The 12,057-nt window shown below is 35.5% G+C and overlaps 1 protein-coding gene across 4 annotated transcripts in view; it reads left to right on the top strand.

Annotated features, from left to right (window-relative positions):
- The first annotated feature begins 56 nt into the window (after positions 1-56).
- LOC123533184 (filamin-C-like) overlaps positions 57-12,057 on the top strand; it is a 32,661-nt gene continuing 20,660 nt past the window's right edge. The window contains exon 1 of one of the 4 annotated variants that reach the window (XM_053519427.1): positions 57-9,383. In XM_053519427.1, the coding sequence (XP_053375402.1) occupies positions 9,348-9,383 (36 nt within the window). In that variant the 5' untranslated portion in view covers positions 57-9,347. The remainder of the gene's footprint in view (positions 9,384-12,057) is intronic. The other 3 variants (XM_053519428.1, XM_053519425.1, XM_053519426.1) reach the window with 3 other exon arrangements.

The following is a 12,057-nucleotide window of genomic DNA, read 5'->3' as shown; positions in this document are numbered from 1 at the left end:
TAATGCACTAGCATACAGCATTATTTGTTATGAACCTATTCACAGTGCTACATGAAACACGCATGATATTGTTATGTTTTATGTAATGTCTCCTGGCATATTATTAAGAAATAATGTTCAGTCAGCTTGTCAGTTTCCAAACAATACTTAGGATGTGAACCTACTAACGTTGGAAGATGTACATTATATCTATCCACACTGACACATTCCACAGGCACATGAGCCTACTGATGTTGGTACAAAATACAGGCACATTGACATATTCACATTTGTACATGAAACTACTCACATTAATATATGTACATGAACCTTCTCACATTTGTACATGTACATGAACTTGTTCAAACTTGTATATTTATAATATACCTTCTCATAATGGTACATTATATAGACATATGAACCTCCTCACATTTATACATGTACATACATACTTGTAAACCTACTTTCATTAGTGTATTATATAGGCACTTAAACCTACTCATATTTTACGTGTACATTGAAAAGTACTCTCATTACATGTACATGAACCTATTCATAAAAGAACATAAACCTACTTGCATTTGTACATCAACTTACTTACATTTGTACATGTACTTGAACCTGCTCACATTTGTACATGTACATGAATCTACTCACATTTGTACTTCATACAGGCACATGTACCTACTCTCACTGGTACATGTACATGAACCTGCTCACATTTGTACTTCATACAGGCACATGTACCTACTCATATTGGTACATCTACATGAACCTGCTCACATTTTACATGTACATGAATCTACTCACATTTGTACTTCATACAGGCACATGTACCTACTCACACTGGTACATGTACATGGACCTGCTCACATTTGTACTTCATACAGGCACATGTACCTACTCACACTGGTACATGTACATGGACCTGCTCACATTTGTACTTCATACAGGCACATGTACCTACTCACACTGGTACATGTACATGAACCTGCTCACATTTGTACTTCATACAGGCACATGTACCTACTCATATTGGTACATCTACATGAACCTGCTCACATTTTACATGTACATGAATCTACTCACATTTGTACTTCATACAGGCACATTTACCTACTCACATTGTTACATGTACATGAACCTGCTCACATTACAAAGGCACTTGAACCTAACCACTGTTTATTATATGTTTACATTTATGCCTGATCACATGGATAGATACACATAATAGCAGTACAACATAGATTCTTATCAAAATGTTACATGTTACCCCATAACAATAACACCATATACATGTAACACAACTCGCATTGACATATCTACAACTTGTTTACCTTCTTCCTCATCTCAACCAGTGTTGATTAACTGTGTGATCTGCATGCCAGTTGCCTGTCTGGAACAATCATTTTAGTTTTCGCTTTCTCTCGAGAAGTATCTTTACTATTTACTTTTCTCATACAGAATTGCTTACTATTTAAAAGTTGTCCATATTACACTTAATTTATCTGTTGTTTTCTTTAGAAGTGTTTTATGGCTGTTTTAAAGTTAAAAATTCAATATTTATTGGTATGTTCTTTGGAAGAATCTTACTAATGTCTGTCTGAAACTGTCCCAAGAATGTTAAGAAGTAATTTTAATGGAAATGCTGGCAACATGCAGCTGTTCAACAGAAAAAGTAATAGTTTCTTCAGCCAGTGCCAATCTGTATACTTTTGCAGCAAAAACTTTGAATATATGTAGGTGGCAAAAATTCTTTTTAGCTCAACTGTCACGTGACAGGGTAAACTTTTGTGATCTATTTTGTCCGTCGTCTGTCCGTCGGCCGTCCGTTCACAATTTCTTGTGAACAGGACAGAGACCACATTTTGCAATCAATTTTTAATCAAACTTGCACACAACTTGTATTGGCATAATATCTAGGTTCCTTTCGAAAACTGGCCAGATCCCATCATGGGTTCCAGAGTTATGGCCCCTTAAAGGGCCAAAATTTGCTATTTTTGGCTTGTGAACACAATAGAGACAATATTTTGCAATCAACTTTAATAAAACTTGCACACAACTTGTATTGGCATAATATCTCAGTTCCTGTTGAAAACTGGCCCAATCCCATCATGGGTTCCAGAGTTATGGCCCCTTGAAGGGCCAAAATTTGCTATTTTTACCTTGTGAACACGATAGAGACCACATTTTGCAATCAACTTAATTAAACTTGCACACAATTTGTATTGGCATAATATCTCAGTTCCTTTTGAAAACTGGCTAGATCCCATCATGGGTTCCAGAGTTACGGCCCCTTAAAGGGCCAAAATTTGCTATTTTGGCTTTTGCAGCCATACAGAGACTTCATTTATGGTTTGATTTGATACAAACTTGCAAAATATCTTCAACAACAATAAATCTTGGATTCCATGATGAATCTGTCAGATCCAATCATAGGTTCCGGAGTTACGTCCCCTGACTGACCACTGAAAGAGCAAAAAAAAATTAATTTTTACCTTGTGAACATGATAGAAGTGACATTTTATATTTGCTTTTAACCACATTTACACACAACTTAAGTCACAATAAGATCTTTGTTCTTTTCGAAATCCGGCTAGATTCCCTCATGGGTTCTAGAGTTACTGCCCCTGAAAGGGGCAAAATTTTCTATTTTGGCCCTTTCAGCCATATAGGGGTTTCATTTATGCTTTGATTTGATACAAGCTTGCATAGAATGATTATCTGGATGATCTCTTGGCCTGGATCGTAACTGGGTCATGTCGGGCCAAAAATTAGGTCATCAGGTCAAATCAAAGGAAAAGCTTGTTAACACTCAAGAGGCCACGTTTTTTGGTCCAATCTTAAATGAAAATTGGTCAGAATATTTGTCTCCATGAAATCAATAGGTAAAACATGTTTAGACTGTTATTGTATATTACTCAGCGACTTAGGGCCATCTTGGCCCTCTTGTTATACAGTAAATGCTGCTGAAATACAGTAATTTTTAAATTATTGAAATAAGAAATGTTGTGCATTTTCCCTTTATGGTTCAGATACAAGCAGTTTCTACATCTTTTTGAATATGAATGGAGTGAAATTGTTCCCTTTTTGATTCTAAGTAACATTATTTTTAGATCTTTTCAACAGGAATGGTGTGTGTGTTCCCTTTCTGACTTTTATACAAGCAATTTTCAGATTGTTTCTAAAAAGGAATGGTGTGCCTTTTCCCTTTTTGGTTTTTAGCTTGACTATACAAAGTATGGAGAGCTATCCTACTAGACCCGGCGTCGGTGTTGGCGTCGGCGTCCTTCAGTGTCCACAATTTGGATAAAGTTTCTCTTTATCTTTGTTATTACTTGATGAATTTGCTTCAAACTTTAAATGGTTGTTCCTCATAATCACCCACATCATATGGCACAAGGATCATAACTCTAGCACCAATATTTCATGAACTATCCCCCTTTTTACTTAGAATTTCAGGTTAAAGTTTTGGTGCACTTCCACTTTTTCTCAGTTATTACTAAATGGATTCGATCCAAACTTAAAATAGTTGTTCCACATCATCACACATCATTTGACACAAGGGCCATAACTGTGACACCTGTATTTTATGAGTTATCCCCCTTTTGTACTTAAAATTTCAGGTTGAAGTTTTGATGCACTTTCACTTTATCTCTGTTATTACCAAATGGATTTGATTCAAACTTAAAACAGTTGTACTATATCATCATCCACATCATAATTATGATACTAGTGCCATAACTCTTCCACCAATATTTCATGAATTATGCCCACTTTTTACTTAGAATTTCAGGTTAATTGTGGTGCACTTTCTCTATATCTTTGTCATTACTTAATGAATTTGATCAAAACTTAAATTAGTTTTTTCAGGTCATCATCCGCCTCATATGGCACAAGGTCAGTCACTCTGGCACAAATGTTTTATGAATTATATCCCCTTTTTACTTAGAAAGTTTAATTTTGATGCTTTTTATATCTCTGCTGTAGCTAAATGGATTTAATCAAACTTAAAATGGTTGTTCCACATCATCACTCATATCATACTGTTATACAAGTTCGATAATGCCGGCACCAGTATGTTCTGAGTTATGCCCGCTTTTTACTAACAGAATTTCTGATTCAAGTTGTGATGCACTTTTGTTGTATCTCCAGTATTACTAAATAAATTTGATTAAAACTTAAGATAGTTGTTCCGAATTATTAGCCGCATAATATGACACATGATGCATTACTTTTGCAGAAGTTTTCCATGAATTATGTTCCTTTTATACTGATTTAAATTTTTGAGACTGAAGCTATTGTCCAATATCTTCATCCACATTTGAGTTATTAAACACTCCAGTGACAGCTCCAGCTTCCTCAGATGTACCCAATTTCACTATCCAGCATCAAAATAGTTGAGCACACTGTCTCCTGTGACAGCTCTTGTTGTACAACTAGTTTTTAGACATTTTGTAACAGAAAAGATGTGTATTTACTTTTTTTGTCGAGCCCGCTTGCGGAAGCGAAAACATAGTTGTCCAAATAGCTGTTTGGTGTATGTGCATGCATGCGTCCGTCCGTGCATGTGTGAATCTGTCCGTGTGTCTTTCCAGTTTTTCTGGACCATAACTTTGACATGCATGGAGCAATCTTGTTTATATCTGGCATGAATGTTAACCTCTATAAGACAAAGTGTCTTGTGTAAACCCCAGGTTCCTATCTCAAAGGTCAAGGCCACAGTTAGAGGTCAAAGGTCATGTCAGATCTTGTCTGGCCATAACTTTGACATGCATTGAGGAATCTTGTTTATATTTGGCATAAATGTTTAACTTAACCCAGGCTGCTATCTAAAAGGTCAAGGTCACAGGGGTCAAAGGTCATTTTAGAGCTTGTCCAGGCCATTTGTTCACCTCTGTGAAACGGAGTGTAATGTGGGTCTGTATCTCAAAGGTCAAGGTCATACTTGGGGGTCAAAAGGTCATTTAAGGCTATTTGGCATAAATGTTTGCCTCATTAAGACAGAGTGTTGCGTGCAACTCCCAGACCACTACCTTAAAGCTCAAAATCATACTTAGAGGTCAAAGGTCAAAACATGATGCTGTAAGTCCTTTTGACACCTGGCGGGCTCGACATGTTGCCCGTGGGCATCCTGTGGTTCTTATATATGAACTTTTGGTCTTTTGAAATAAGAACAGTGTGTTTTACCCTTTTTGGTAAGGTACAAGAATATAAAACTGTTCAGAAACCCAGGTAAGACAGTAACCTTACCATTGGTTTTATATTATGTTAAAATTTCACAAAGAATAAAAAAGATGATAAAACTTTCATGAAGAATAAAAAATTAGATATAAAAATACCTTACCATTAGTTAATATCAGATTGTTCTCAGAAGTAACCAGTCAGATACTGGTCTCCTTTCTGGGCAAGGATAGATAAGGAAAGTAGTATCAGATGAGCATTGTTTGGTGTTTGCATTCATACTGATACAGGATATGATAAGGTCATTGTGTTTGAGACCTGTCGCTGTAAAAGGTATCACAAACAGAAACTGCTTGCATAATCTTCTGAATCAAGATATAGGGACAAGATAGTGCTATCTTAGTATTATTCAGCAGTGTCATATGTACTCCATGCCCCCTACTTTTTGTGGTTTTCAGCTGATAAAAATTAGCTCATCCAACAGAGCTTGAAATTTCTGAATGTTACTTCTTATCCATATTCACAATGAAAAATAAGTATGTAACAGGAAAAATAGCATGTATATGTAGTCAGTCGAGAATATAGTTAACTTTTTCTTTTAATGTTTTGATCAAGCATTTCAAGTGGTCCACATGCTATTCTTCTATTTTCTGACTGGATTATGCAATTCTAGTTGTTCCCTGGCTGCTGCCCTTATATCTTCTATGTTTGAATCAAGCAATTCAAGTGTTGCCCTGGCTATTTTAGCATATTTTCTATGTTTGGATAAAGCAGTCCTAGTATTGCCCTGGCTGTTTCCCTTATATTTTCTATATTTGGATTATGCAATTCTAGTTGTGCCCTGGCTGCTTCCCTTATATTTTCTATGTTTGGATCATGCAATTCTAGTGGAGCCCTGGCTGTTTCCCTTATATTTTCCATGCTTGGATCATGCAATTCTAGTGGTGCCCTGGCTGTTTCCCTTATATTTTCCATGTTTTTATCAAGCAATTCTAGTGGTGCCCTGGCTGTTTCTCTTATAACTTTGTTGTTTGGATCATGCAATTCTAGTGGTGCCCTGGCTGTTTCCCTTATATCTTCGTTGTTTGGATCATGCAATTCTACTTGTGCCCTGGCTGTTTATTTTATATCTTCATTGTTTTGATAATGCAATTCAAGTTGTGCCGTGGCTGCTTCCCGTATATCTTCGTTATTTGGATCATGTCATTCTAGTGGCACACTGGCTGTTTCATTATTTTCTATGTTTGATTCAAACAATTCTAGTGTTGCCCTGGCTGTTTCCCTTACATTTTCTATGTTTGGATCATGCAATTCTGGTGATGCCCTGGCTGTTTCCCTTATATTTCCTATGTTTTGATCATGCAATTATAGTATTGCCCTGGCTGTTTCCCTTATATTTCATATGTGTTGATCATGCAATTCTAGTGTTGCCCTGCCTGTTTCCCTTATATTTCCTATGTGTTGATCATGCAATTCTAGTGTTGCCCTGGCTGTTTCCCTTATATTTCCTATGTTTGGATCATGCAATTATAGTATTGCCCTGGCTGTTTCCCTTATATTTTCTATGTTTGGATCATGCATTTCTAGTGTTGCCCTTGCTGTTTCCTTTATATTTTCTGTTTTTAGCTCACCTGTCACAAAGTGACAAGGTGAGCTTTTGTGATCACGTGGCGTCTGTCGTCCATGCGTCCGTCCGTAAACTTTTGCTTGTGACCACTCTAGAGGTCACATTTTTCATGGGATCTTTATGAAAGTTGGTCAGAATGTTTATCTTGATGATATCTAGGTCAAGTTCGAAACTGGGTCACGTGCCATCAAAAACTAGGTCAGTAGGTCAAATAATAAAAAAACCTTATTTTTCATGGGATCTGTATGAAAGTTAGTCTGAATGTTCATCTTGATGATATCTAGGTCAGCTTCGAAACCGGGTCAGCTATGGTCAAAAACTAGGTCAGTAGGTCTAAAAATAGAAAAACCTTGTGACCTCTCTAGAGGCCATACTTTTCAACGGATCTTCATGAAAATTGGTCAGAATGTTTACTTTTATGATATCTAGGTTAAGTTCGAAACTGGGCTCGTGCCATCAAAAACTAGGTCAGTAGGTCAAATAATAAAAAAAAACTTGTGACCTCTCTAGAGGCCATATTTTTCATGGGATCTGTATGAAAATTGGTCTGAATGTTCGTCTTGATGATATCTAGGTCAAGTTCGAAACCGGGTCAACTGCGGTCAAAAACTAGGTCAGTAGGTCTAAAAATAGAAAAACCTTGTGACCTCTCTAGAGGCCATACTTTACAATGGATCTTCATGAAAATTGGTCAGAATGTTCACCTTGATGATATCTAGGTCAAGTTCGAAACTGGGTCACATGCCATCAAAAACTAGGTCAGTAGGTCCAATAATAAAAAACCTTGTGACCTCTCTAGAGGTGATATTTTTCATGGGATCTGTTCGAAACTGGGTCAACTGCGGTCAAAAACTAGGTCAGTAGGTCTAAAAATAGAAAATCCTCTTGACCTCCCTAGAGGCCATATTTTACAATGGATCTTCATGAAAATTGGCCAGAATGTTCATCTTGATGATATCTAGTTCAAGTTTGAAACTGGGTTACGTACGGTCAAAAACTAGGTCAGTAGGTCTAAAAATAGAAAAAAATTGTGACCTCTCTAGAGGCCATATTTTTTCATGAGATCTTCATGAAAATTGGTGAGAATGTTCACCTTGATGATATCTAGGTCAAGTTCAAAACTGGGTCACATGCCTTCAAAAACTAGGTCATTAGGTCAAATAATAGAAAAACCTGGTGACTTCTCTAGAGGCCATATTTTTCAATGGATTTTCATGAAAATTGGTCAGAATTTTTATCTTGATGATATCTTGGTCAAGTTCAAAACTGGGTCACATGAGCTCAAAAACTAGGTCACTATGTCAAATAATAGAAAAAACGACGTCATACTCAGTTCAAAACTGGGTTTTGTGGGGACAGGTGAGTGATTCAGGACCATCATGGTCCTCTTGTTATCATGCAATTCTAGTGTTGCCCTGGCTGTTTCCCTTATATTTCCTATGTGTTGATCATGCAATTCTAGTGTTGCCATGGCTGTTTCCCTTATATTTCCTATGTTTGGATCATGCAATTATAGTATTGCCCTGGCTGTTTCCCTTATATTTTCTTTGTTTGGATCATGCAATTCTAGTGTTGCCCTTGCTGTTTCCCTTATATTTCCTATGTTTGGTTCATGCAATTCTAGTGTTGCCCTGGCTGTTTCCTTTATATTTTATGTTTTTATCATGTAGTTCTAGTGTTGCCCTGGCTGTTTCCCTTATATTTCCTATGTTTGGATCATGCAATTCTAGTGTTTCCCTGGCTGTTTCCTTTATATTTTCTGTTTTTATCATGTAGTTCTAGTGTTGCCCTGGCTGTTTTTCTTATATTTCCTATGTTTGCATCAAGCAATTCAATTGGAGCCCTGGCTGCTTCCCTAATATTTTCTATGTTTGGATCAAGCAATTCTAGTGGAGGCCTGGCTGTTTCCCTTATATTTTCGATGTTTGGATCATGCAATTCTAGTGGAGCCCTGGCTGTTTCCCTTATTTTTTCTCTGTTTGGCTTGCTAATAACCCATGAAAGGTTGAGCACTTTGCTAATCTCGTTGCAACCTTAAGATATTTTATCACTTGACTCAACATTAGTTTTGTTGATGACATGTCTGGTTGTACATATCTAAAAATAATTTGAAATTTCTTAGCATAGAATGTCTCCCTAATGTAAACCCCAGAATATTGACAACATCATTGCCACATATTATGAATTTTTTTTTTATATAATTATTAAATTTTTGTTAACTGCATAATTATTGTATATTTTTCTTAGTTATCTTCTAGTATCTGGGAGTTGGCAGGATTTTCCATGATTCATTAACTCTAAAAACTTCTCAATTTGGTTAATAATTAGTGACTTTTACAAGCACTTATTTTGCATGATACTGTCAGAAATGACTAGATGTGATTGGCTGATAAATCTATTGTTTCTCCCTGGTTGCTCTGCTGAAAATATTTGGAAAAGCTACCTGTTCAACATACCTGGCACCAGGGTTACATTTGTAATAGAATTAAGAGATATGTGCAACTGTTTGTTAATTGGAGCTAATTGACTAGAAAGAAAGCAACATTTAAGAATAACAATGGAAGTGAACTCAGCTATTGTGGAAGTTAAAGCTGTGAGTGATTGATATTTACAATTATACATGTATCTTAATTTCTTTAAAATATATTTTATTCACTATTTAACCCTTAGCCTGCTGGCGGCAGATGATTCTGCCTTTGCGACCAGTGCAGACCAAGATCAGCCTGCACATCCGTGCAGTCTGATCATGGTCTACACTGTTCGCTATTCAGTCAGTAAATTTTCAGTGAAAACCCCTTTGAGTAATAAGTGGTACTGTCCAAATTGAAAGATGGACCAGTCCATTAGAGAAATATAGCAGGTTAAGGGTTAATAATTTTGTAAGGCATATATTTTTTTTTCAAAATTAAACTTATTGTTTTAAAACAGGTAAATCAGTTTTGTTTTTCAGTGTTTAGATAAATTTTAATTATTTATATAATTATATTAGGCCTACATAATATCCCATAAAAAAAGAAACTACTTTTTTTATATAAAACAATCTCATCAGTTTTAATGTTAATTTAAGTTCTAAACAGGTATACCATATACCTGGATAGCAACCTATTAGTTATGTTCATTTTTAAATGACATAACCAAGTAGGATTTAATAAAGAGGGATACTAATAAATACTGATTTTTTTTTTTTAATTATTAATTCTCCAGGCCATTCATTCAGTCTTAAATACAGAGCTTGCCATTAAGCAAGAAATGCATGCAATGTCACAGATATCAGCTTTTCATTAAAATTGCCTACACATGCTGTAGAAGCTGATGCTGACACTGCAAGTACTATAGGGCTGGGACAATTTCAAAATTTTGAAACCGGTTAATCATTTGTATGAAATCAAATTGAACCGGTTAATCGGCTGCCATATTGAAAATGCCTTTTTCTTTCCTGACGACCGTATCAAGATACTTCATCAGGAACTTACGGACTTTAACGTTCGCATGCAATGTGTTAATAAGTCAAGTTTTGGTGTATTTTATTTAAAATATATCGCGACAAGCAAATCAGAAACTATTGATGATGTTGATGTTTTCTTAGCGGAAATATACTGCGAGTCTACATACTGGTCAAAGAAGTGTATACATGCATTAATGTAAATTTTATTGGAATAGTAGGATGTTTATTGTTCGAGAGTGATTAACGGTTTTGTAAGCTGGTATCTCAGTAACCACGGATGACAAAGGATTGAATCTCCACACACTTGTTCATTGTGATGATCTGACATGCAGTGTGCAGTTCCATAAATTTATTTTACTTTTTAAAAACGTTATAAAACTTTTTAATTAGGCCTAAAAAAAATTCTTTGTTTCAGGTAACATGTTTAAAAAAATAAAGCTATGTGATATCAAACTCATGGCAAAGAGATAATACCTCATCCCCATGAGTGAATATCTCATGGCTATGTGATAACTAACCCATGGCAAAGAGATAGTTCCTCATTCCCATGAGTGAATATCTCATGGCTATGTAATATCTAACTCATTGTAAAGAGATAGTACCTCATTCCCATGAGTGAATATCTCATGGCTATGTGATATCTAACTCACGGCAAAGAGATAGTACCTCATTCCCATGAGTGAATATCTCATGGCTATGTAATACCTAACTCATTGTAAAGAGATAGTTTCTCATTCCCATGAGTTAGTATCTCTTGGCCATGAAATACTATTTTGTTCTCAAATGCATATTTGTCACCTTGAAGCTTCTGTACATAACACATATATAAACAATCTGCTTTTATGAAGCAATTATCTTAATGATATTAAACTAAACATTTGAAGGCGCCAAAAACTACAGCATGCCTGTGTGTATTGAACTTCATACAAGTACAGTCGGCTGATGTCGTAGTTTTCAGGATTAGCATTAACCTTTAGCCTGCTAGCGGCAAGTGATTCTGCCTTTGCAACCAGTGCAAACCAAGATGTGCAGGCTGATCATGGTCTGCACTGTTCGCTATTCAGTCAGTAAATTTTTAGTGAACACCCCTTTGAATCATTAGTGGTACTGCCCATATTGGATGATGGACCAGTCCATTTTAGAAATTTAGCAGGGTAAAGGTTAAGAAACTGTTAAACAGAGTAAAATGTATATCTCCTTAAAGATAGTCATAATTGCAGTCACATTTAAGCAACATTTTAATGACATTTTTCAGTTTTCATACATTCTGTTAGAGATTTATTTAAGGAACAAAATGACCCATTACACAGAGTTAGATTCTTACTGGAAATGTGTATTTCATTATCTTTTTATGAAATTTTGTAATTACCTCCCTTTAATATAAAAATAAACATTTAAAAAGTGGACTCTTTCTTTTGATTTCAATATTTTCTAGTTTTACATTTGCATTTGATAAATATTGGGATATTTTAGAAACCTGAAACAAAAGGCAAGTATTAAAACAGCGTGTAGCTTGGGAATTTATCTATTTTCAATCTATCTTGGTTGCGCAACCAAGATAGACAAAGGGAGGTAATAATAATTTAATAAACTTGCATTTCTAATCAACTTTGGTAAAATATGTACTTGTCAATGCAAAGTTTTGACAACTTTAATACAGTGGTGTTGATTTTCATATTATTCCTGAGGAAAAATATGTTTATTTAATTTATACCTATGCTAAAATAACCCTTATAATCTTGGTTGGGCAACCAGGATAGTAAAATCAAATTTCAAAAATACTACCAATGAAAATCTGATGTGTATTAATAACTTGGAGAAC

Source organism: Mercenaria mercenaria, chromosome 12 (genome assembly GCF_021730395.1).
Source record: "Mercenaria mercenaria strain notata chromosome 12, MADL_Memer_1, whole genome shotgun sequence".
NCBI lineage: Eukaryota > Metazoa > Mollusca > Bivalvia > Venerida > Veneridae > Mercenaria > Mercenaria mercenaria.
This window is presented reverse-complemented; position numbering and strand designations above follow the sequence as displayed.